At 44.7% G+C, this 26,801-nt stretch overlaps 1 protein-coding gene across 1 annotated transcript in view; it reads left to right on the top strand.

Moving 5' to 3' along the window:
* MYO5B (myosin VB) overlaps positions 1-26,801 on the top strand; it is a 398,883-nt gene that overhangs the window by 198,073 nt on the left and 174,009 nt on the right. Inside the window, exon 5 of the mRNA XM_010586735.3 lies at positions 23,308-23,464. Within this exon, the coding sequence (XP_010585037.2) occupies positions 23,308-23,464 (157 nt within the window). The remainder of the gene's footprint in view (positions 1-23,307; positions 23,465-26,801) is intronic.

The following is a 26,801-nucleotide window of genomic DNA, read 5'->3' on the forward strand; positions in this document are numbered from 1 at the left end:
GGTGACAGTTTTATGGATGGTCAATTCTGTGTGATCTGTTGAGTTCTTTTGGACTTTTTTTAAAAATAGGGTTATGTTTGAAATTAAAATTATAGAAGTTCACGGTGGTTACCAGTCTGTTTAGACTATGGCATCAACTGCACTGTGTTTAAATCTATTTGTTTTCATAGAGAGAAAACCCCAACAATTTTTGTTTCCGTACTTGGAGTGAAATTGCACTGTTAAAGATTGAGCAGCCCCTAAAACAGTGTTAGGATGTGGAAACCATGACCCCTGGGGCCTGATGCCATCTGCAAGCTTCAGCAAAGGGAAAGCAATAATTGCGCTGTAGGAATCCAACTATTTTTGAATTGTTTTATGGCTAGTTTGCTTGAAGGACTGTCAATATACTAACTGAGAATGTGGGGAGGTCTGGAAAGCAGTTTTTCACAAGTGGCCAGAGTTGAGAGTTGGTCGCCCTTGGTGCCAACAGTGGTGAATTAGGTGGTTAGAGCAGTAGTTCTCGAACTACTGGGGCACGCCAGTTTTGGGGAGACGATTCATTAAAGTGTGGGAGGAAATATTAGAACCCATATTTTTTCACATCCTTCTGTAATGTGCACAGGGTATAACTTAGACATAAATATTTGGAGGGAGCCTGCACACAATCTTCCTTATTGGTAGGGCTACATGTTCAGAAGAGGTGACTCGGTTAGTGTCCAGGGTGGTGTCTAAAACCACAGATGGTGGAATGGTCTTTGAAGACTCGTTATTGTTCCACAGAGAAAAAAAAAAAAACTCACCAGTCACCTAGTATGTGTGTGTTTGTCATTGTGCCCTTTACAATGGGAAGAAGGTGAGAGAATGTGGCCACCTTAGTGCAAACCCATCCCCATTATAGGAACATAACTGAGAATGCATGGTCACTGCCCCTTTTGTTAGGGTCATGTTTCTAGAGTGAGTTTAAGAACACTTCTTTCTTCAGTAGCTCTTTGGTTACATTAGGACATATGTGTACAGTACAAATATTCTCCATCAGTGTTTTGCCTTAAAGAAAAAAAAAAAGCCTTGGGGGGAGGTCTGTTGTCATGGAGATAGAGTGAAATGCCAGTACACGACTATGTCTGGCCATGTCCTTGGTCAGAGTGAGCAGGAAAAAAAGAAAAAAAAAAAAAACAAAAAATGAAAAAACCCCAAACCCTTTGCAGTCAAGTTGATTCCAGCTCATAGTGACCCTCTAGGACAGAGTAGAACTGTCCCATAGGGTTTCCAAGGAGCGACTGGTGGATTTGAACTGCCAGCTTTTGGTTAGTAGCCAAGATTTTAACCACTGCACCACCAGAATAAGCAGAGGGTCCCACAATAAGCTACACATCAAGCCCACCCCCAGAGGTGTAACTAAGCTATGGCAGGTAGGGCATGTGCCCTGGGCTCCATTTGAGGAGGGGCACTAATGAACAGTTTCTATTGCCAGCTGGAAGAGACCATTCAGCAATTTAAAACCAATTGCCATAGGTGCTATTTTCCATAGATAGGCCCTTGCCCACTGCACTCTTGACTGAATCAGAATTTCAGGACTAGAACAAAATCATCTGTAGTTTTTAAAGCTCCATAAGTAATTCTTAAACAGGGCTTCAAACTAGCTTGTTCCAGTTCGAACCTCTGCTAAGAATTTGCATTTCTACACAGATATACTGAATCAGAATTGGCATTTTAACAAGATCCTCAGGTGATTCTTACCTATAATAAATTTTGAGAACCACTGATCTACTAGTGGTTCTTGGAATTGGTCCATAACTAGCAGCATTATCATCTCCTGAGAACTTGTTAGAAATGCAAATTCCCAGAAGGGGTTTGAACCAGAACAAACTGGTTCAAAGCCCTGTTCTGAAAGGAGTAAGTCTTTGGACCAGTGTTTGCAAAACTTTGGAGTGAGTGAGTATCTATGATTTCTGAAATTCAGAGCTGGTACTCACAAAAATTATCTGTATCACAGATTTTAATAATCTATCTAATCTTCAAGCTTCAAATGCTGCTTTGATTGCTTTTGATAGCCAGGGCCAGACTGCCAGATTACCCGGTAAACAAAGTATGCATGGGCCCAATTGTGCCTTCCCACCAATCTGCAGTGCACAATGTCACTTGTCCTCCACCACATCAAAGATGTGGTCAAACCCGTGTGTCATGGATTGAATTGTCTCCCTACTCCCCACGCCCCCCCCCAAATCTGTCAGTTTGGCTAGGTCATTATTCCCAGTATTGTATGACTGTCTACCATTTTATCGTCTGATGTGATTTCCCTATGTGTTGTAAATCCTATCACTGTCATGTAATAAGATGGATTAGTGGCAGTTATATTGATGAGATCTACAAGATTAGATAGTGTCTTAACACAATCTTCTTTGAGATATATAAAAGAGAGAAGTGAGCAGAGAGACAGGGGAACCTCATACCACTAAGAAAGCAGTGCCTGGAGCAGAGCACGTCCTTTGGACCTGAGGTTCCTGCACTGAGATGGTCCTAAACCAGGGGAAGATTGATAACAAGGACCTTCCTCCAGAGCTGACAGAGAGAGAAAGGCTTTCCCTGGAGCAGATGCCCTGAATTTGGACTTGTAGCCTACTAAACTGTGAGAGAATAAATTTCTGTTAAAGCCATCCACTTGTGGTATTTCTGTTATAGCAGCACTAGATGACTAAGATACCATGTGAAATTGCTCACCACAGATTAGCAAGTAAATACAGTTAAACCCAAGCGTACCATGCTCACTGGTTAATCTGCCTCTGTGATAACTCCATGTGAATTAAAGATCTACCAGAAGTCGCAGAATTTGAAAGCCTGTTGAAGATGAAGCTTCTAGTTTTAGTAGATGCCTCGCCTCTTTTGCCATGGTTTTCAACCCTAGCTGTACATGAGAATCACCTGGGAAGGTTTTTAAACTACCCAGGCGTAGTCCTCACCCCCCAGAGAATTGAGTTAATCAGTTGGGGATCAGGTGTTGGTATTATCAAAGGTGCTCTCTGTGTGAGGCCCGGTTGAGAGTCGTTGCTTTGCTGATACCACCTGTGCAGCTAAGGCAGTCCGCTTGGTCTTTGTCAAGAGCAGAGCCCTGGAAGTAAGAGGACTCTCCTTTGGATGAAGAATGTTGAAGAGAAGCCTGCAGACTATGCAGCCTGTCCAGGAGAGAGCACCGTGTGTATGTCCTTTGCAACCCCAGCGGATGGGCTTAAAAGCAATGCCATTTGAGCCTGCCTGGCTCCTGCCCCCATTATAGACCAACGAGGTTGGAAGTGGAGCAGCCCATACAGCCAAAAGATGACAGAAATTAATTTAGTCCTCTGTATTCCCAGAACTAGAGAATAAGATGCCCTCATGATCGATGACCTGCTTTAAAAAAGATGTCCTTTTTGGTTAAAAAGAGAATTAACCCTCTTTAGAAGAGCAAGTACCAAGAGTACTTAGAATTATGGGATGTCTTTTTAGAAAATGCCTTGCACCAAGTAGCAGAAAGACAAAAGGGCAGGGGGGAGAATCTCAGCACCCAGCGACTTCTCTGATTAGCCACCCTTACTAGCCTAGCTATGCATGACTGTCCTCCTGTCCTCCCCACCCTCCACACGTTGTCTTTGCTGAGAGATTATTGAGTGCGTATTAATATAAGTCTGTAAACTATTTAAAGTCCATCTAGCCAAATTTAGTTTAAATGTGTGGTTCATTTAGGATATTGAGGATCAATATATGCTCACTCCAGTTTGTCCTCCTTCCCCACTGGGTGATTGGGCCCCTGGAGTTTTATTCCATGTGTCATTGCACATATTGATTTTTCATAATAACCTGATGTGTACAAACTCAAGCTCAGCAATTCTAAGCAAAGAGGTTTTCTTCCCATTTGTGTGGGGTTGTCATTTCTATGATTGTGTTCCTTTTACTTATATTTGTAAAGTCACTTACGTTTTATTTTGTAGGGTGTGTGGTCACACTCTAGAATGACTAAGATTTCCCTTCTTAGAGCTGCAAGGTCCTTGAGGTCAAACCTTCCAAGGCAGGGGTTTCTTTTTCAACATCTTCATGTTTTGGTGCCCAGCCTGGGCTGGAAATGCCTAGTCCCTCAGAAAATAGCCAGTCTACTCTTCAAAAGCTCTTGGAAGTGAATGGACACCTGCCAATCTGTCACTCACTCCCACCCTGGGACCTAACTTTTCTAATACTATCTGCTTTAGTTAAAATAATTTAGCCTTTTCTTCTCGAAGCTAAACTCTTCTTGCTCTGGTTAGCATTCCTCATGAGATAGTTTGTAGACAGTTTTCCATTTTGATTGATGTCCTCTGAATATATAGTAGGTTTTTTTTTTTTTTTTTTTTTTGCATATTTCCTAAAATAGAACATCCCTGATTAAACCAGGAGTCTGGATGTAGACGAGCCAGAGGAGAGGACAGTGGCCCTCTTAGGTTCCTCTGGATCTAGATTCTTTGGGGCTACATTAATAGAAATTTACTAATAGTTTCTTGCTGTGATGGTTGACAGTAAGTCAACCAAAATAACTCCTGTGCTTTTCCTCTAAACTGTGGCCACAGCATCACATTGGTTTGGTGTAATGCCCTTGTGAGGTATGCTGTTGGCACACCATGGTTAGGGACCTTGTCCAGCCACATAGATAAGTGGCAGTGTCCATTTTAGAATCCAGATATTCCTGATCTCCAGTACTTTCCTCTATAACTGAGTTGGGCTAACGATGCAGTGTTCTTAGAACTGATAAAAGATGTCTTCACCGTCACAGCAGTAAATCACCAAAATGACTTTTTCACAAAACATTGTAGAGTCTCTAATTTAAGAGATCTTTTAGAAAAGATGGCTTATCCTTGAAAAAGAAGCTTGGAAGACCCTTTTAACTTTGAGAAAGAAAAAGAAAATTTTACTTCCCAGCACCTCCCCCCCCCCACCTTGAATTCATTCATTGCTTCCTCCACCAGTACTGGTGTGCTGTTGGTCTTAAACCATGGGATTCCAAAGCTGAACTTGGGTTTCCCCCTTGAGGCTCAGCATCTTCCCTAGGCTGGTCCAGGGGATTTCCCTAAACCTGTCTGGAGGTTTGTAAGTCCAGGAGGTGAGGGTGAAGGGCCCAAATGGGGAATGATAGTACTGCATGCTTCCCTGGGATCCATTGGGTCACTTCCCCCGGGCTTCCTCTCCTCACCCTAGAAGCCTCTCCTGATGCTTCTTGAACGAAGAGACTTTCTTTACTTCACACTTCATATTCCTTGGGGTATAGTGAGATGGATGCTCACATCCACAGGCCTGGCACTTGATGTCTGAGTAGGAGTTTAGCAAACTTAAAAAATTCCTTTCTCCACGACAACAGAATTTCAAGACAATTACCATGCTTGGAACTCAAAAATCCTGTGTTGATAGTTAAAAGCTGAAATTGAACACTTTTTATCTTTGCCTTCCTATTATAATCATCCTAATCCTCCTGAGATGAATTAATGCCTTGAGTTGAAGAAGGGAATGTCATGTAAAAGAAATGTAAAAGAAAATTATATTAATATATTTTATAAATATTTTCCCATTTTGTTGAGATGAGTGATAATCGTGGGGAATATTCACTGAGATCATAAGTGATGTGTGAGCATTATTTAATCATCATCACCACAACTTTCTCAATTTAATAAGCTTGGCAGCGGAACCACAAAGAAGTTATATGTCTTAGGCACAGAGTTAGCAGTTGGCAGAGATGATAGGAACCCCAGGGCCCTAACTCCAAACACGGTACCCTGAGCACTTTAGTATACTGTCTCCCCTGAAAGGATGACTCCTGGGTTTCTGGCTTGGAAAACTGGGTCAATGGAAGTTCCATCTGCTGAGACCAGGGTAGATGGTGAGGAAGGACAAGGAGACACGTTGGGAGGTTGAAAATGAAGAGTACTTTTGGGACATGTTACATCTGAGATCCTCCATCCTCATCCAAATAGAGCTGTCTAACGCAACTGAATGTATGATGGAGTCAAAAGAGATCTTGGCCTACTGAAAGTACCTAGAGCCTTTCCCAGGGTCTCAGGCCTCTGAACCCTCAGACTGTTGATGGTCTCTGTGGTGCATTTCAGCAGCTGGTCACAAATGCTGGCCTCCATTTTAGGTGTGCTAGACTTTCTTGAGTGTCAGCCCTTCAAGGGTGCAGTTTTCTTGTAGTTACAAAGCTCAAAATTATACCCAATGTAGTTGTGCAGTAACAAAGTATCATATGACTGATGGAGCAGCCAAAGCCCCTGTACCATCTTTTGTCTTTTTTCCTCCTCTGTGTGGTGCTGGGAGGTTTGTAGGCACTCAGGTAGAACAGACGCATTGCCATTTCATAGAGTCAAAAGACACTCCATCTAAAACAGCAACTCCAGCCTTTGTTGGCTCACCTTCTCTCCTCACTCTTGACCTCAGATGCCTGCGAAGTTCCGTTAGATGTCATCAAGTAAACATGCCCTCTGTCAGGGCACAGAGGTGTAGAGAAGTTGCCAAAGTCTTTCTTCTGTCTCCTACAGCCCTGGATGATGTAAGAATGTCATGTGAGCCGGTTCTTCCCCCCAGGGTATTTCCCTATACCCTGTGTACCTGGAAAGAATGCAAAGTTCCCTAGCAGACTGATTAGAGGGTAAGATAGGCTGGTAAAGGCTGTATCTCTTTAGGTGGGGGGTTAGAGGATGAACAGAGGCAAGCTTTGCTGAAAGAATTCTCTGATGGGTCTTTAAGGAGAGGCTGGCGTGGGCACCATGTTGTACTGAATTAGCATCAGCAACTCCCAGGCCATATCCTGTCCTATCTGATGGCATGTGGCTCACCTCAGCACAACCCTGTTATTGAGGGAGTTGGGGAATCATTATTAATCTCTTCTACTATTAAGGAAACTGAGGCTTAGAGAGGCTAAGTAGCATTCCCAAGGTCATTCAGAGGCAATTATGTTGATTATAGAGCCCTGAGCTATTGCCCACTTGGCTGAAAAATTCTTAAAGGATGGTCACTGCTGGTATTGTTAGTATATGACTCCCTAGGGGTTCTGTTCTGAGTTTGTGTATGTGTGTGTGTGTGTTCTTTCTCATCCGTTTTCTCCACAATTTTAGCACACTCTTTCTGTAGACATTTGTAAAGCATTTCACAATCAGTCCTCAATGTTTCAGGTTCTACTTCTCTCATCTGGGAACTGTTTAGGGCCTTGCCCTCTCTTCTTTGTATCAACCACCACAATGCCGTCTTGTGACAAATGTAGCTTGGTTTTAACTTTTTTTTTTCCCCCATAAAGCATTTGAGAGAAGAAGTTGGAGGAATTGACTATAATTTAGGGGTCAAGGATTCCTAAGGCAGTAGTAGAATTCTGTGTTAGGTCCTTGTCCTTAGTGATTCACCAGCCACCCTCAAGTGCACCTGAGGCTACAAGCCATGGAAAGTTCTCACCTGCCACACCGTCTATTGGGCCTGGCAGCGGAGTGGAAAGAAGTAAAACTGGACTGTGCCACAGAAACCCAGGCACTGGTTCAGTCACTTATGTATCGCATTGGCTACTGGCCCTGTAAAGTAGATGAAGGAGTGTGACCCGACCTGTCAGTGGAAAGGTAAACTGAAATTTCAGATGAGATCATGCAGGAGGATAGAAATGATATTGATTATTGTAAATTTTGATTATCTGTGTTACCCCAGTCTCTATTTTTTCACTAACTCTTGGCCACTTATATCTGTGTTATGTAAAAAGGCGCTTGAGAAGAGAGGGCAGATCAGTGAGCAATCAATAGGAACTGTCTGTCTAGAACCCAGATCTTGGTTCTCTCTTGCTCAGCCCAAGTAACTGAAGGGTCCTGTGATTCTCTCAAGAAGGCAGGTCTATTTTTGGCCTGAGACTGCTATTGCAGAAGTTCCAGAATTGATGTTAGTGTAGTCTTCTCCCATCATCTATTGAAATGGATTCGTTGACCATCTTAAAAACTTGAAGATAGGTGGGAGTCACGGGGGTGGGGGTGCCTTGCCTGGCTTGAGAGGCCTTTAGGCACTGTGGAGTCAGCACATTTTAGACCTTTAGGTTAGGATTTCTCAGATGATACAAATTTGAAGGTTATACCAGAAGCCTCTGTGGGTTGAGAGAAGGGAATAGTGTTCCTCCATTTCAGCTTTGTTAGAGTTGTTTCTGAAAGTCAGCCAGTTTTTCTGGCAGCCTGATGAATGATTTATTTGCTTTCCATTATTAGGTCTTTTCCAGCTCATTAAAGCGAGCCATCCTCTTGAGGACTCAGATGTTTTTAGGGACCTTGTGTGTATAATTCATTTGTATCCCAGGATCCACAGACTGGACACATTGCACCAAAGAGACCCATGAATAAAAGAGTGCTATTGATAAATAACCGGAGCCTCCCCTCCTAGTGCACCTGCTCTGTGGGTAAGCTCTGGGCTCAGTGATGACATGAATTGCCTAATAGGCCATGAGGTTGCTATGTCTTTGAGCCCCTTCAGCCTGAAACAGATTGTTTTGTGAAACAGCCTCTTTTGTGGCAGGGCAGGTGATATGTTTGCAAGGCCCTTACATGGTAGAAGGAAAGAATGCTGGACTAGGACCCAGAGGCCTGGTTCCCGCAGGGCTCTGCAACTTATAGCACGGCTTTTAACAAGTTGTTCAGCTTCTGTGCATTAGGTTTCTTCTGTAGAAAAAATGCCACAGCCACCTAAGAGGCATCCAGGTGCTGTGCAGTAGTCCCCTGGAGGGGAAGCACCTCCTTCTCAAGCTGGGGTCTCCTACTAGGTGGCCTTTGAATTGGTCCTGGAGGTATAGGTAGGATTTGGACATGAAACCATTGGAGGGAGATGCAGGAGAAGAATTCCCTGTAAAGAAAAATACATGAAGAAAGATGCAAGAGGAACACGTAACTGAAAGCGGGATGAGTAGCTCCATTTTTGTATCATTTGGAGCTGAGAACATCTTCTTTATGACTTGTGGTAGTTGGTACCAGTTCAGCCTGAATGGGGCTCTCTCCTCCATGACAGCACGGTGTACCCCTCCCCCGCTTCTCAAGTCTTTGCAGCTTCACTTTGAGATCCCTGGTTTTCTCATCTCTCACAATCCTATTCATCGTGCTGTGGGCAGTCCCTGTATGTTAGGGTCTGCTCAGAGTGTGGGCTGCGGGTCATCCTGTCTCTGGTGAGGCTTGATAGTGCATAGCACTATGGGGCACTACCTCCAACCCTGTCTCCATGGTAGCTCTGTGCCCCCTGGTGTGGAGTCAGCTGAAGAAGATCTTTGAGAAGGCCCTTCTCTGTGCCAAGTTCTCTCACTTTCTCCTTCTGCACCCTCTCTGTGGGAGATGCCAGTGAACTGACTAAAAGTTGGCAGGAGGCGGTACGTGGGAGTATGTTTTTTGGCTAGAGAAGAGGGTGGAGAGAAAACTCATGAAGTAGTCAGCACTCTTGTCATCTAGAGCTCATTGTGGAAATGGATAACTCAGATGTTCCTTTCTCAAGGTTTTGGCTACTTTGCCACATGTGATTACTCCCCATGCTGCATGATGTCAGAAAAAAACACAAAAAAGAAATACTGTCTTTTACCACCCAATTCCTATTCTTTAAGAGTCCCAAATATGCACTCCGCACTATCTAGAGTCCCCCTTGAAGAAAGAAAGGCAGGAAAGCTCTAATCTTCCATACTTGTTATCAAAGCATGCTAGCTTTACAGCTGTGCCACTGATGTCTCAACTAACTTTTGTCCTCAGGAAAGTTACAAATCCTCTATTGCCTGTAGAATCCCCCTATCTGGTATCTCTTGGAACCTTAGTTCCCACCACCTTCATCTGGCTAAGCCTCTGGACCTTTAAGTTTTATTAGTCTTACAGAAGGACTAAGAAATTAAGGTGCAAGTATTGCTTTGTCCTGAGCCTTCCTTGTTTCCCTTATCATGACTTTGTTTCAGAAGCAGTTACAGTTTTATTTAGTTGATGCTAAGGAACTCTATTTAATGATGCTAAGGTGCTCTGTGAATCAGAATCAACTCAACAGCAATGGGCTTGGTTTGGTTTGGTTTAAGGTATCCCTAGGAGCCCTGGTGGCATAGTGATTAAGCACTTGGCTGCTAACCGAAAGGTTGTCGGTTCGAACCTACCAACCACTTTGCAGGAGAAAGATGTGACACTCTGCTTCTGTAAAGATTATAGCCTTGAAAACCCTATGGGCAGTTCTACTCTCTCCTATAGGGTTGCTATGAGTTGGAATTGACTCAAGGAAAGTGAATTTGGTTTTTTGGGTTTTTTTTAAGGTGCTTCTGCCTGGTAGCCAAGTTCACATCTGCCGGCTTCCTCTTCTTTTGTCTGCCTTTGGCACTCTTTAGTTCATTGCCTACAGCATTGAGTCATAAGTGAGATTCTCAAGGCAGTTAACTTCTCCACGTTCCAGATCTATGAATTTGTACATGTAGGTGGTATTCTAATTTTTTAAGCTATTTGGGCAAAACACTATAAGGATTGGGCATTTATTTTTGTAATCCAATAGAGCTTACTGCAGAATTAGCCTAACATGTTTAATGATATTCATAATCATTGTACTGTGTAATTTAGGCATAAACCAAAACAAAACCAAACCCAGTGCCGTCGAGTCGATTCCAACTCATAGAGACCCTATAGGACAGAGCAGAACTGCCCCATAGAGTTTCCAAGGAGCGCCTGGCGGATTCAAACTGCCAACCCTTTGGTTAGCAGCCGTAGCACCATATGTATTAAATAATTGACGTGAATGGCTATTGTTAGTTTACCTTTCCCTATCCAAGCTATCTTTTGGATTCTCTTTACCACCAACAGCATCTATCCATTCATCATGAGTTCATACTCATTGAGTGCCTACTAGGCACCAGACTCTGGTAGTTTGTACACAGTGTGGACCTGTGACTGTCAGCATATCACATCACAGTTGCTAGATACATAAGCACTTAAGCTTTTCCTTTCTTCAAAATGATGGTGTACCTTGGATCAGTCAGTTCTGCCTGATGGGGTAGGGAGAAGGAGGAGTCGAGGGCAGTTCCCATTTCCCCTCCCACTGCTGTGTGGGTTGCCAGCCATCTACTCAGGAAGGCAGGATGAGGAGCAGATCTGGTGGGAAGCTGGAGAGTTTCTTCTTGGACATGTAGGTCTTGGGGGCCTGTAGAACCTCCACAGGGAGCCCTGGTGGCATAGTGGTTAAAGCACTTAGCTGCTTTCTGAAAGGTCGGCAGGCAGTTTGAACCCACCAGCCACTCCACAGAAAGATGTGGAAGTCTGCTTTCATAAAGATTTCAGCCTTGGAAACGCCATGGGGCAGTTCTGCTCTGTCCTGTAGGGCTGCTATGATCAGAATCAACTCAATGGCAGTGGGTTTGGTTTGGGTTTTTTGGAACCTCCACATGTAATTGTCCAGTGAGAATTGTGCATAGGTGTTCGGTTCTCAGGGGAGAGGTTTGGGTTGGGGACATGTGTCTGAGTGTGGATAACTTTTGAGTGGCACTTACAGCCACACGGGAGACAAGATCACACTAGAGGCAACCTGGAGAAGTGGGAGAACTCATTGCCGTTGAGTCGATTCTGACTCTTAGCAACCCTATTGGACAAAGTGGAATTGCCCCATAGTGTTTCCAAGGCTGTAACCTTTTGATAAGCTGATTGCCACATCTTTCTTCTTTGGAGCAGCTGGTGAATTTGATCTCCCAGCCTTTTGGTTATTAGCGAGCACTTAACCACAGCATCCCCAGGGCTCTTTGGAGAAGCAGGAGGAGATGTTGAAATTGACCTTAAGGGATGCCCTAAATTTAGAAGATGAGTGGATGAAACAATATCTATAAAATAAGTAGTAAAAGACCCTATACTTGACTGGAGTGTGGCAAAGAGTCTAGGGAAAGAAGTTGGGCTTTAGATTGAGTTAACTCAGATGGTTCAGCGTTAAAATACCAGCAGGGCTATAGACCAAGGGAAAATTATTTTACCTGAATTTACGTAAATGTTTTCCTTCATTGCAAATTAGTTTTAAGGACCAAATGGAATAATGTCTTTGAAAAATTGTGTTTATTTGGTACTACTGGCTGCAAAAATTATATGTATTTATTATATTTCACTCCTACCTAAAAAAAAAAAAAATGACAACATTAACTAAAACAATTCCATAGGTATAAAATTAACAGAAAACATTTCTCCAGATGTATATCCTCACCGAAACCTCCACAACTTTCTGAGTTCCAAATTGTATGTTGAATATTAGCCAATAAATACAGTTGATGTGGAATATATCACATAGCTTAACTATAAACAGGATCTGAAATCACAACCTATAGGCGTAACAGGAGAACTTAGTGATCATCTCCATTTTATGGGCAAGGAAATAAACCCTTTCCCATTCACTCCCTGGTGGTGCAGTGGTTAAGAGCTATGGCTGCTAACTAGAAGATTGGCAGTTTAAATCCATCAGCTGCTACTTGGAAACTCTATGCAGCAGTTCTGCTCTGTCCTATAAGGTTGCTATTAGTCAGAATTGACTCCAGGACAATGGGTTTGTTTTTTTTTTTGGTTATTCACTGACCAGTGCTCACCCTCACTCTGCCCCTGCTGGCTGCAGCAGTCACTGCACCTCCTTGGACTCTGCTTATCTGCCAAGGGGAGAGGGTGGGCAGGGAGGCTGGACTTCGTGGAGCTCCCTGAGGCCCTTGCCAGCTCTGACATTCAGTGATGTTATCACGTCTGAAGAGGGTGGGGGCGCAGGGGGAGGAGACTGCCTCTCTAGGGAACAGCAAGTTAGTGGAAGGGATGGATTCATTTTGCTACTACCTAGATCACGTATACTTAAAAAAAAAAAAAAAAAAACTTAAAGGAGGTGTATAAATAGGATTTCATGCTCCGAGGGCCTCTGTGAAGCTGAAGTGGGAAATTGATAGTGGGATATTAAATGCACTAAGTGCTTATCTCCTACACTGTCAGAGGCTCATTTTCATCTTACCAAGTAGACACTTAGGACTCTGACTTCTAAATACCAATTAAGCAGTTCCAATGAATATTTATGATGGCTTTTCTCAATGCTTGTCTGGAGTGCTGGGCTGTGCCTGGGCACCCAATCTCACTGTGGAGGAGTGGGAAATCAGCACCGATGGCAAGGGGCAAGGGGATGCCCCCTGGCTCACTCATGCCAGCCCTGGCCTGCAGGGCCCCTCACACAGGTGACCTCCCTGAGGTGCCAGGGTATATCTCCCTCTTCCCCGTTTCAGGCCTGACTGGCTGTCTGTTGGAAGGGGTTGTAGACTATTGTTGGAGTGTCCAGGCCTCGCCCCGTCTGATAGCAGAAATGTTCTTTCTAAAACCCCCAACCTTGGGAGGAAGCCCATTAGCTTTAGATTAACTGTAATTGTTATTGGCTCTGTGAAGAGCTGAAAGCTGCCTCATAATAATTCCCTGTACCCTTCTCACCTAACTTTACCTCCATCCTAACCTACCTCCATCCCCCAGCCTTGCTCTCCCCTCCCCAATTCCCCGAAATCTAATTCTGCCCTCCACCTGCCTCCTACCCAACTCCTTCCCAGCCTCACTTTCCCACTATCCTAGGTTTTTAATGTTGTTTTGTATCAATATGGTTTTGTATGCTTGTATCCCTAAGCAATACATTGTTTCATTTTGCTTGTTTGAGTTTATAGAAATAGTATGGTGCCATATAATCCATTGCCATGGAGTCAGTTTTGACTCATAGCGACCCTAGAGGTCAGAGCAGAACTGCCCCATAGGGTTTCCAAGGAGTGGCTGGTAGATTTAAACTGCTGACCTTTTGGTTAGCAGCTGAGCTCTTAACCACTGCGCCACCAGAGCTCCATTACGCGATATATAATGTCGTTATTTTTCAGTCGGGATTGTTTCTAAGACTCATTCCTGTTATTTCCTGTAGCGCCAGCGGATTCATTTTCGCTACTGTCAACTCTTCATTCCAATGTGTCACCCTACTGTTCATGAACACTGGCGGCTGTCTTAGTCACCTAGCGCTGCTGTAACAGAAATACCACGAGTGGATGGCTTTAACAAAGAGAAGTTTATTCTCTTACTGTCTAGTAGGCTACAAGTCCAAATTCAGGGCGCCGGCTCCAGAGGAAGGCTTTCTCTCTCTGTCAGCTCTGGAGGAAAGTCCTTCTCATCAATCTTCCCCTGGACTAGGAGCTTCTCTGTGCAGGAACCCTGGGTCCAAAGGACACACTCTGCTCCTGGTGCTGCTTTCTTGGTGTTATGAAGTCCCCACCTCTCTGCTTGCTTCCCTGTCCTTTTGTCTCTTGTAAGATAAAAGGTGGTGTAGGCCAAACCCCAGGGAAACTCCCTTTACATTGGATCAGTGATATGACCTTAGTAAGGGTGTTATAATCCCACCCTAACCCTCTTTAACGTAAAATTACAATCACAAAATAGAGGACAACCACACAATAATGGGAATCATGGCCCAGCTAAATTGATATACACATTTTTTGAGGGGACATAATTCAGTCCATGACAGTGGTGTTTCCAGTTTGGGCTGCTCAGCATGGTCTTCTACTTGTCTCTGGTGCACATGGGTGTGAGTTCCTCTAGGACTAGGCCATAGTGTTCATCCACATTGCTCCCGCCTGTTCTTTTACTTCCCCCACCACAGGCAACAGTTCTAATGGGTAGTTTTTTATTTACATAATGTTTTTACAAATGTGTATTGTTTTGTGTGCAGACATTAATTTATGTAAATGTAGTATTATGTTTCATCCTATTCCTTAGTTTTTCACTCAGCGCTGTGTTTTTAAGGTGCATCAGTGTTGCTTGTGTACATCTAATTTGTTCTTTTACATTCAGTATTCGTGGGTATATATCCACCACATCTTACCTCTCTTTTTTCCGCGATTGAGAGCCAGGCTGCCTCCAGCTCGCCACCACCTCAAACCACACTGCTTCATGAATTTTCTGTGGTAGTACAGAAGAAAGTTACATATGGTAGAAGAGTAGTTTTAACTGAGAAGGTAGTCCCACAGACACTTTCTGGAGTAATGTCTCTTTAGGGCTTTGTGCAAGAATGTCCCTGGAATGAATGTTAAGGACCAAAAATGTTAGGTCGTAGGGCATATATTGTTTTAGTTTGATAAATTAGGGCCAGGTTGCTCTCCAGAATAGCTGTAGCAGGTAGCATGTCATCCAGCAGTACAGAAGGGTTCGTGTAATTCCAAGTTCCTGTCTATACTAGGTACTGATGGCTTCCTAATCTTTATCAGTGGCTGGGAGTGAGAGCTCCTTGCATTAATTTGCTTTCTGATTACTAATGAACACATCCCTGTGCTTATCAGCTCTTCTGCATTCCTCTTCTTTATATTGTCTGTCTGTATCCTTTGCCCTTCTTTTTCTGTTGGGGTGTTTTGTTGATTTGCAGAAGTTCCTTGTACAGCCTAGATAGTAATCATTCTCATTTTAGATACTGTAATTATATTTGCCTATTCTGTCTCTGGAGACCCTGGTGGCGTAGTGGTTAAGTGCTACGGCTGCTAACCAAGAGGTCGGCAGTTCGAATCCGCCAGGCACTCCTTGGAAACTCTACCGGGCAGTTCTACTCTGTCCTGTCTCGACGGCAGTGGGTGGGTTATTCTGTCTCTAGATTAATTACCTCTGTCCATGGTACTGACACACATACCTTTGTTGAACAGAAATTCTTAATTAAAAATTCTTTGCATCCCTGTTCTCTGGCATAGTCATCTTTACCATAGTATTTGGTCTATGTCGTGATGACGGTGTTGGAAATATAGAGAGTAAGACATAGACAGGCAAGAAAGGATAGATTAATTACCCCATTAGTGAAGAAGGTGTATTCAACTGACACACCCACATTTTCAGGTGATTTGTCACTAGTAGAAAAAGGGCTTAATGATGTTTTCAGGGATGGGGCATCCTTTCTGTCATGCCCTCGCAAGCCAGTCTTCTCCCTCCCTCCTGTCTTGCAACTGGGCTGTGTCTCAGGGGCCTTAGCATGTGTTCTTCCCACCTATCCATCCTCTCTCAGGGATTCCCAATTCAAGGAAATAGAGTTGTACCCGTATGAGGCCAAGAAGGCTCCCATCATCAGTCCCCTTCTCATGGGTGAGCATGGAAAGACTGAGCATAGGGCCGGGACCACTAAGTTCAGTTTTGCAGGCTGCATATTGCGCAACTCTAGGGGGCACCAGACACTGGGCTCAGCTGATACCACTGTGTGTGGCATCCTTTGCTAGGGCTTTCCTCTGACCACAATCACCTTCTAGCCTGTGGATCTGAGTCCTTGTACTGGAGATTGGGGCATCATGGGACTCATGTTCTAGTGGAGAGAGAAGGATGGGAGGAACACTAAGTGGATGAGTATTAGTGCCATAGTTATCTAGTGCTGCTATAACAGAAATGCCACAAGAGGATGGCTTCAGCAAACAGAAGTTTATTCTCTCACAGGCCAGTAGGCTAGAAGCCCAAATTCAGGGCATCAGCTCCAGGGGAAGGCTTTCTTTCTCTCTCAGCTTTTCAGGAAGGTCCTTATCATCAATCTTCCCCTGGACTAGGAGCTTCTCTGCACAGGAACCTCAGGTCCAAAGGACACACTCTACTCTTGGTGTTGCATTCTTGGTGGTATGAGGTCCTCATTGTCTCTCTGCTCACTTCTGTCTTTTATATCCCAAAAGAGATTGGCTCAAGACATAATCCAGTCTTGTAGATTGAGTCCTGCCTCATTAACATAAACATAGCTGCCGATAATCCCATCTCATCAACATCGTAGACACAGGATTTACAACACATAGGAAAACCACATCAGATGACAGAATGGTGGATAGTCATATAATACTGGGAATCATGGCCTAGCCAAATTGATTCACATATTTTGGGGGGGGGACACAATTCAATCCATGACAATTAGTCGATTGTATAGTAAAAGGGTGGTCAGGGAAGGATGTCTGAAGAAGTAATGTTTCAGTTGAGGAGGTGATATTAAGCTGAGGACACCAGATTCTTATCAAATCTCTTGTTCCAAGGCTATATTTGTTATAGGGCATTCATTACTGGGTGCTTTATTGTATAAGGGAGAGTGTAAAGATAATACTTGGAAGTCACAGCATAACCCAGTGGAAAATTGTGCAAGGAGATGGAAGACTATGTTCAGGCTGAGGACTCCTAGGCATATCACTTGGCCTTTCTGAACTTCAGTTTTCTCCTCTTTAAAATGAGAAGTCTGGTATCCAGTAGTCTTATGAGTCTTAAATGAGGGATACATGGCAAAGAGTTTTGTAAACCCTTGAAGCATGATGTAAATAGGTGGTGATGAATTAATTACATTAAAAAGCAGAAATGCGTAAGCCTACCATAAGACATAATGTGATTGAGTGCCAGGCATTAAGAGTGGTGAGATCAAAGGCAGCTGTAAAGCAGGAGGGAATAAAGAAAGGCGCCCTTTGTGGCCTGAATATAATAAGCAAAGAAAAGAGTAACATGCAATGAACCTGGAAAGGGAGGTGCTGGATCACATGGGGCCTTGAACATGGTTGAGGTTGGATCTTACTTGGAGGGTGGTGGGATGCTATTGGAAGACTTAAACTTAGCGGGGGAGAGATGTGATCCAGTATTCATTTTATGAAGGTCACATAAGGAGGCTGTATTAAAGGAGGGTGAGAGTAGAGGTTAGAAAGCTGCTTTTGTAATGCATATCAGAGACCATGGTATCTTGGACTAAGAGGTACCAAGAAGAAAGTAGACTGTTTTGGAGATAAATTCAACAGAATGTGCTGACATGTGACTTGAGAGGAAGGGAGGAATCCACAATGACTCCTTGGTTTCTAGCTGTAGTAAATGAGCAGAGACTTGTAAAAAACGGTGTAGGGGCAGCATCTGACCTTCTCCTCTAACTTCACAAGGGGGAGGGAGAATCAAGATCAACGGCCCGAGACTGATTCCTGTGAGGTGGAAGTCAGACATGCGCCTCTCTCTGCCACCTCTACCGATTCTGACACCAACTGTCCCTCCCACAGCATCCTCTACATCTCTGTTGGTTTGATGATTTGTTGCAATGGCCACAAAGAACTCAGACAATATGCACGATTAGGGGGGTTATTAGGGAAGTAACAGTTATAATTCAGGCTCAGGAACACTAAGGATACAGTTCTTCCATCAGGATGGTCTCTTTTCGGCTGTGCCCACAGGCATGCCTCTCCCTGGCCCTTGGCCTCTGCCCAAAGGCACTCAGCTTTCTCTCCACTGGCCAGGAAGTCCAACACGCCATCTCCTGCTGCCAGGTCTCTGCCACTGCTTCTCACTGCCTTCATTGTTACAGTTCTCTCTTACTCTTGATCTCCTGCTTCCAGGAGCTTCTCAGCACGAGGATCTGGGGTCCAAAGGATGTGCTGCTGTTCTTCCTTGGTGGTAGTGGGATGCTCTCCCTTTCCCACCTCTGGGGTGGCTCATTTCAAACCCAGTGGGATGGCAAAACTGACCAATCCCCTTGGTGGGTCACAACTACCTATCACACAGTTCCCCCCAATCACTTGGGTAGGAGTTACAAGATGATCCATTGCACTGTAAGGCTGGTGCCCCATACGTGGAGAAGGTGTGGGAGAGTGTGCTCTATTGGGGAGATGAGGGAGGAACACTAAGTAGACAAGTGTTTGGGAAGGGGTGGCTGGGCTTTGGTGCCAGGAGCCCTGGGATTCAAGGTTAAAGGCCAGTTCCTGCCCCCAGTGGTCTCCCAGCTACACTACTGTGACAGCGAATCGTGGCTATTAGAGCACAGTGCACCAGGTGTAAGAACAGAGAGTGCCACAGGTGCCACTCAAGTCCACAGGTGGGTTACCTGACCTTGTTGTGCAGTGAAGCTGAACCCTTGGAGTCTTGTTGGGGCTTCTCTGTCAGCTCTGAGACTACCTGAGCAGAGTTTTCTGTGGGTTCTGTGTACATATTGCTGATTGGGAAGCCACGGGTGACCCATTATTCTCTGCAGGAAACCCAAACAAAACAACATTCAGCAGGATTTCTCAAAATGAAGCTCCCCAGAATGTGTCCCTGGCTGATGAACAGGGCTCTTCTGTGGAGCCAACACAGACAGCTGCCTGGGTTGCTGTCCTTGCCCCGCCCAGAAATAGAGGGTGGGGGCCCTGCTCAGTGACTGAGCTTAACGCGATGCACTGGTTTAGCAGGAAATTTTTGCAGGAGGAGTGGAATGATTTAGCAGTAAGTGAACCCCTCCTCTCAGGTGTCAAAAAGGGGACCAGTGTGACCTAGGGAGTGATTGTGTGTGTGTGTGTGTGTGGTGGTGGCGGCTGTCAGTGTTCTGACTTCAGAATCCTGTGCGCTTTCCTGGGACATAGGCCTTCAAGGGCCTTTTCCTGTTTGTGGTGGTGCATCACTTCTTAAAGGCAGCCTGGGTCTCAATAACAACTGGTTACTAAATTTCTTGGGTATGGCTTGCTTTTTCTAAATAAAGGAAATTTCACTGGGCCTAGGAGGAAAGGACTTATTTTAAAGCAGATTGACCCATGTTGCCGGCTAAGTCAGCTCTATGATGGGGCTGAACGAATGACTATATTTTTGAAAGACACTGGGTAGGATTCTGTACTTTGAAATATCTCCCCTACAACTAGCCCCAGATACCCAAAATTTGAAACAAAGAGCTTTTCCCCACGCATACTTCCTGTTAGGGTTCTAGCCATGGAATCATCGAATGCCAGAAGAAGCCTTGGGGTATTCTAGTCATAACCCTTTACTTAGAGATGAAAAGATGGGCCCAGAGAAAAGAAGTGAACCAAAGTCACACAGCAAATAAAATGACCAAGCAGAGACTGGAACCTGACATGAATAGAAGGTAAAATGTGACAGTGTTTTAAAAATGGTACAAAGCAAGTGTTGTGGGACTTCATAAGATGGAGAAATAATTCCCTGCTGGGATGCATGGTTAAGGAATCAGGAAGGAAGGGACCTTGGACATGCATAGGGCTTCAGTAGAAGGGTACGTATCGAACGTAATTTCAGGTAGAGGGAACACCATAAAGAACAGTTTGGGGGGTGCGGGGGGGGTGGGGGACATGTTCAGACTTGAGGGACTAACAAGTAGTCCCATTTGGCTAAGCTACAATGCCATCATCTCATAAGAAGTGTAGAGGTCATCTCGGATAATCTTGCAGCCAATATGTAAGGTGGGAGGTAGCCTCCGTGGTGTGGTTAAGTGGCCAACGAAGAGCCTGCTGATGGCAGAGCCAGGACTCAGGCGAGATCCTTAGATGAAAAACCGAGTATCCTTTTCACAGCACCACAGTCTGCCTTCTCGTTGCTAAGGGTTTTAGTGTTAGGGATGCATTGTAGAGGGTTTCAGATACCCGGCTAGGGAATTTGGACTTGATTTGGTAAGCAACAAGTAGCTGTTTAAGGTTTTTGAGTGAGGAAAGCATGACTAAAGTTGTGCTTTAGAAATTTAATCTGGTAGGAGTGTTTTTGTGTTTTTTTTTTTTTAAGAGTGTTAGGATGCGTTAGAGACCTAGGCAACTAAATCAAGGAGACCACTTAGAAGAGCATGGGCATAGTTTGGGGTCAAGGTCATAAAAGACTGGACTAGGATAATCTGAGGGTTGAGTAAGTTAAATACCTTGCCTGAAGTCACATGAGGTTCAAATTCAAGTCTATTTTTAATGGCTGTATCCTGGAACCAGTTTTCTAATGAATTGGAAGGAAAGCCTAATATACGGAGACCAGGAACAGAGTGCTGTTGCATATATTCCCTTAAGGGTAATTTATGGGCTGATATAAAACAGTGTATGTATACCTAATGTGCGCCTAGCCCTGTACTAGACTGGGGATGGAAATGGGTGTTGTGTACAAAAGGATTGTAGTGAAGCTAAATAAAAATCATCAAATTTTCCAAGTACTTTAAATAGGTTTAAATGGGGCAAGTTGTTAAAAGGTATTTGTTGGTCCAAGACGAGGTGACAGCCTGTATGTCAGCATCAGGTTTTTTTTTTTTTTTTAACTTCTATTAAGCTTCAAGTGAACGTTTACAAATCCAATCAGTCTGTCACATATAAGTTTACATACATCTTACTCCGTACTCCCACTTGCTCTCCCCCTCTTGAGTCAGCCCTTTCAGTCTCTCCTTTCCTGAGAATTTTGCCGGCTTCCCTCTCTCTCTATCCTCCCATCCCCCCTCCAGACAACAGTTGCCAACACAATCTCAAGTGTCCACCTGATATAATTAGCTCACTCTTCATCAGCATCTCTCTCCCACCTGCTGACCAGTCCCTTTCATGTCTGATGAGTTGTCTTCGGGGATGGTTCCTGTCCTGGGCCAACAGAAGGTCTGGGGACCATGGCCGCCGGGATTCCTCTAGTCTCAGTCAGACCATTAAGTTTGGTCTTTTTATGAGAATTTGGGGTCTGTATCCCACTGATCTCCTGCTCCCTCAGGGGTCCTCTGCTGTGCTCCCTGTCAGGGCAGTCATCGATTGTGGCCGGGCACCAACTAGTTCTTCCGGTCTCAGGGCGATGTAGGTCTCTGGTTCATGTGGCCCTTTCTGTCTCATGGGCTCTTAGTTGTCGTGTGGCCTTGGTGTTCTTCATTTTCCTTTGCTCCAGGTGGGTTGAGACCAATTGAGCATCAGGTTTAATATCCAGCAAATCAGGCAGAAGTTAGCACCAATGGCCATTTCCCATACTTGTTTCTCATGCCCAGGATCCTCAACTGTAAAGAGTTTTTAAAACTTGGGGTTATTTATAACTCCTGATAATACCTTGACCGTGTATATACTTTTTCATTGTTGTTGTTGCTGCTGGGTGCTCACGAGTCGATTTTCACTCACAGTGACCCCATGTGACAGAGTAGAACTGTCCCATAGGGTTTTCTAGGCTGTAATCTTTACAGGAGCAGATCACCAGGTCTTTCTCCTGCAGCAGAGTTATTGGATGGGTTTGAACTGCCAGCCTTTTCAGCAGTGTCTGTATTCACTCAGGCCCCTCCCTCACTTGATGACAATTTGCGTGAGCTGAGACCACACAGCTCTTTGCTGACCTTGAAGAGTGGCTGATGGTTATTTCCACCACCCTGACTTTCCCCCTGGTGCTCCCCGCTCCAGCCTAGGACTATTCCGTCTAGTCCAGCAGCTTCCCTTCTTCGCCGTATTTCCTACTTTTCCATATTCTTGACTGCTAGCCCAGAACAAAAGAGAGGACTTTCTCTTCCTGCCTCTGCCATCCATTTACCTGTGCTGGTAAACTACAACCTACCTGTGTTGGTAATTAGCAAAGCAGAGAAGGCCACCTGCAGTGGTTTCTCTGTTCTTTCTTCTATAGCCCTCTCTGACCAGGAAGCCACAGGAGCTGGTGTAAGGAGTATAAACATTGGCTGGTACCAGGAGACCTGGGTTCTAACCCCACCTTCATGCTTCTCAGTTTCCTCATTTGGAAAAGAAGGGGGTTGAATTAGTTGATCCTTAACTCGCTTCTAGTACAGTAGTATATACTGAGTATGTAGTTTGTGCTGGCATGGTTAGAAGCCCGTGGAATTCAATGCGAAGCACTTGCCTTCCTGGAAGTGGGCATGTGAACTGATGGTAGGTGGCTGAGTATAGCCCATATGTGCTATTCATTTCCTAAATGTGGTTCAAGCATTCAGACATTGCCTGCTTAATGTCCTATCTGTTTTAAAGGGATAAATATAGACATGTTTTCATTCGTCTGATGTGGAGTATCTTCTTTTTGCTTTCAACTCCTCAAATCCTTCTTATTGCAGTTTATGCCTGTTTTTTCTAATGTCTGGGAAGCTCGAGGCAAGATCAGCTTGGGTTAATAGCATGCCATTTGTAATATATATATATATGAACAAAAATGCTCAACACTATGCCTGGTGGCGTGCTAGGCTCAAATACAAGAGAAGAAGGGATCCTTGTTCTTGAAGAAATTATAGTGTATATGGTGTCACAAAAGGGTCAGCATTACAGAAACAAAGGTGGGATTATATAGCCAAAAGTGTGTGGGTGTGTGTATGTATACATTCTTAGAGGAGATATATAAGGGAGTGATATAGGATGCACTGTACCCAGACAGTACTCAAGACAGGTGGCCAGTCAGCTGCACCTCCCTTCCTCTGGGTTCATTGAGAGGGGTGTGTGCTGTTTGTAAACCCTCTCCTAGAACTTCTCCCCCCGCTTCACATCTTGGGCAGGCATGTGAGGGAGGGCGGAGAATTTTTATCCTATTCCTTCACATTTATCCATAAAAGAGAGATGCTTCTGGTCAGGCTCAGGTCCTTGTCAGCGGAGTCCCTGGAAGGCAACAGAGCCTTTCCACAGCCAGCAACTGACCAGAGCTCTTTGCCTTCCAGAGATGAGAAGAACCAGTCCATCATAGTCAGCGGGGAGTCTGGAGCCGGGAAGACGGTGTCAGCCAAGTATGCCATGCGTTATTTTGCCACAGTTGGTGGCTCAGCCAGTGAAACCAACATTGAAGAGAAGGTCCTGGCGTCCAGTCCCATCATGGAGGTAAAGCCTTCCAAAGTCTTCAGCCTTCCTGGCTGGAGTTTCTTCTCCTGGCAGCAAGACTGCTGGATGTTGAGTCCTCCCTGACTGATCACAAGAATCCTTGGAAGCAATTCACTTAGCCCAAGGGACCATTGTCTGCTGTTAGGAAACAATTATAAAGGTGCCCTGAAAACCGCAGATTTGGGAATATGTCCTTCAGGTCCCCAGTATTGAGCCGAGTGTCATTTCCATGTTCTCCATATCCCTTGACTCTGGTGGATTCTTGAATAATGTAGTCACAGTCCTTCCCCACCTACCCCCACCTCTACTGTTGATCTCCTTCCCTGCTGCCATCATGTCAGAAAATCAGTGCTCCCTCAAAAACGTTAGATGCTTTAGCGGGCGCACTGAGTTAGGAAGGCAGTTTTCATGGTGGCTGGGGAAACCAATGCAGAATATTCCTTTTCCCTGAGAAAATATCTAGCTGGACACTTGGTCTTTTTGCGGGGAGGGTGGAGAATGATGGTATGTGGTAAAATAGCATCTGTTGAACATCCTCAGGAAACAGTTACCTGTGATGGCCAGGGCAGGTCCTGTCTTGTCTATCTTCATCCTCTCTGACATAGCCAGTTCTCCATAATAGGGGCCTGGGTTACATGGGCTCGGAGCAGTCGATGCAAGAACAGGCCCAAATGTATTTCCTAAAACTTAGATCTTGCTATAATCAATCATGTCTGAGGTTCAGAACTCTATTTCTATTTGTTCTCTTTCCTCTATAAAGACGTCATTCTGATGGAGTGGAACTAAATGTCTACATACTCCCTGGGTCAGCTCTTATTCCCTGCCTTTGAAGCTGAGGCTTTTCATTGTTGTCTGGGTTATAGTCTGGTAGGAGTGGGCCCTTTTATTAGCCCTGGGGAGCCCTATTTGTTTTATTCAGGAGGGTTAAGGTTTATTAAGGAGCCCTGGTGACGAAATAGTTAAGTGCTGTGTTGTTAACCAAAAGGTTGGTGATTGGAACCCACTCAGCAGCTCCGCAGGAGAAAGACCTAGCTATCTGCTCCTGTAAAGATTACAGCCTAGAAAACCCTGTGGGACAATTCTACTCTGTCACATAGGGTCACCATGAGTCAAAAATCGACTCAATGGCTTACAACAACATTTATTAAGAAGGTCGAGGCTACAGGCTGCCAAGATAGCATCAGGCTTCCCAGAAGAGCCCTGAGCCCCATCAACTGAGACACAAGTCACGAAGGTGGGTTTGTCTTTCAGAGTATTTTAGAACTGAGGGCAGCAAGAACCTGCCTGGACCTTCTCAGGTTCCATCTCTCTCCCTCTTCCTTTACCAAGTGCAAGAGTAAATTCTGAGTCTTGAGTCATAGGATTTTATGGATTATCCAGGCAAAATCTCTAGCCTACAGAAATCCATTACCTGGGGAACTTTCATTCTTTACTGAGTAATGGGACACCACCTGCTCACTAAGGATTTGACAAAAGCAAGTTTCTTTATCTGGTATATGAAATGGTCAATACAGGTAAAGGCATTTTTACCTAACAGGAAAAACTTTTTCTCTATTACAATGGTTCTGAAACTTGAACGTACATCAGAATCACCTGGAGGGCTTGTTAAAGCACATATTGCTGGGCTTTAGCCCTAGAATTTCTGATTCAGAAGGCCGAGGGAGGTGTCCGAGAATTTGCATTTCTCACAAGTTTTTATAATGATACCGATGCTGATGGTCTGGGTGCCACTCTTTGAGAATCGCTGACCTATTAAAAAGGTAAGAAGGGCTTGCTGGAGAATAGTTAGAAAATATGAAAGAATAAATCCCCCAGTATCTTGCTGATGATCATTCAACATTTTGTTCTATTTCCTTCCAGCATTTTTTGCTAAACTTTATAGTTTAATCCTGTCCTCTATCATTAAACATTTTATGAACTGTCTTATTGGCTACAAACATATGTTAATGCGTGGTTTTACCATAATTTGTTTGAGGTATGAGGCATCAGGAAACCCTGGTGGCGTAGTGGTTAAGTGCTACGGCTGCTAACCGAAGGGTCGGCAGTTCGAATCCACTAGGCGCTCCTTGGAAACTCTAGGGGGCAGTTCTACTCTGTCCTATAGGGTCGCTGTGAGTTGAAATCAAGTCAATGGCACTGGGTTTGGTTTTTTTGGTTTATGAGGAATCACTTTTTTATGGCCTTTCTAGTCTTGTAACTTCCACCAAATGATTGGGTGGGACTATGCAAATAAAGTGCTTTTGGTCCACCGAGGAGATTAGACAGCTTGCTGCTAAGGCAAATATGATGCATGACACCCGTGTGGGTGTAGAACCATGCAAATAAAGCGTATGGAACCCTTTGTGGATTGGTCAGTTTTTCCATCCCGCTAGGCTTAAAATGAGCCATCCCAGAAGTGGAAAGGGGTGCCTCCTACCACCAAGAAGAAGAGATGGGAGCGGAGCGTGTCCTTTGGACCTGGGGTTTCTGCACTGAGAACTTCCTAGACCTAGGAGACAGAGAGCTATAACACCAGACAGGGCAGAAGGCGGTGGGAAGGAGCAGCAGAGAAACAGCAGCAGGAGACCAGTGCGAAACATCATGGTGGGCTTCCTGGCCTACAAAGCAAGGTGGTTACAGTGGGCGTGCTAACCCACAGAGTGAGAGAGCTGAGTGCCTTTGGGCAGGAGGTTTTCTGGCAGAGTGGTGTGCCTCTGTGCACTTGTTAGAGGAGCTAGGCTTACCGACCCATGGAGTGAGAGAGCTGAGTGCCTTTAGGCCACGGCTTGCTGCTGGAGTGGGGTGCCTCCAGGCACATATTGGCAGAGCTAAAGAGCTTTTTAACACTTGCCCAAGCAGGGCCGAGGCCAGGCCAAGGGCCAGAGAGAGGCCTGCCTGTGACCACAGCTGAGAAGAGACTGTCCTGATTGAAGAACTATATCCTGAGTTGTCTCTGATCCTGAAATATAACCTGTTAACTTCCCTAATAAACACCATGACTGTGAGTTCTGTATAGCCATTGCAATGTACTACCAAAGCCAGCAGAGAAGTAGGGAGTGCTGTGGGAGGGACAGCTGGTGTCAGAACTGGTAAAAAGGTTGGGGGGCAGAGGTATGCCTGACTTCCACCTCCTAGCAGTCATCCTTGGGTTGTTGATCTTGATTCTCTTTCCTTCTCCTTGTGAAGTTAGATAAAGAAATGACAGTATCACCATGCCTTTCTTACATTGTTCAATCCTCTATGGTCAAGCATTTAGTTAGTAGCCGATTACTCACAGGGTTGATTCTAAGCCCCAAGTTGCATGACCTGGCCATGGCGCCTGTGCAGAAGGTATTTGAAGACCATGGCCTTGACGTCC

This window comes from Loxodonta africana, chromosome 11 (assembly GCF_030014295.1).
Source record: "Loxodonta africana isolate mLoxAfr1 chromosome 11, mLoxAfr1.hap2, whole genome shotgun sequence".
NCBI lineage: Eukaryota > Metazoa > Chordata > Mammalia > Proboscidea > Elephantidae > Loxodonta > Loxodonta africana.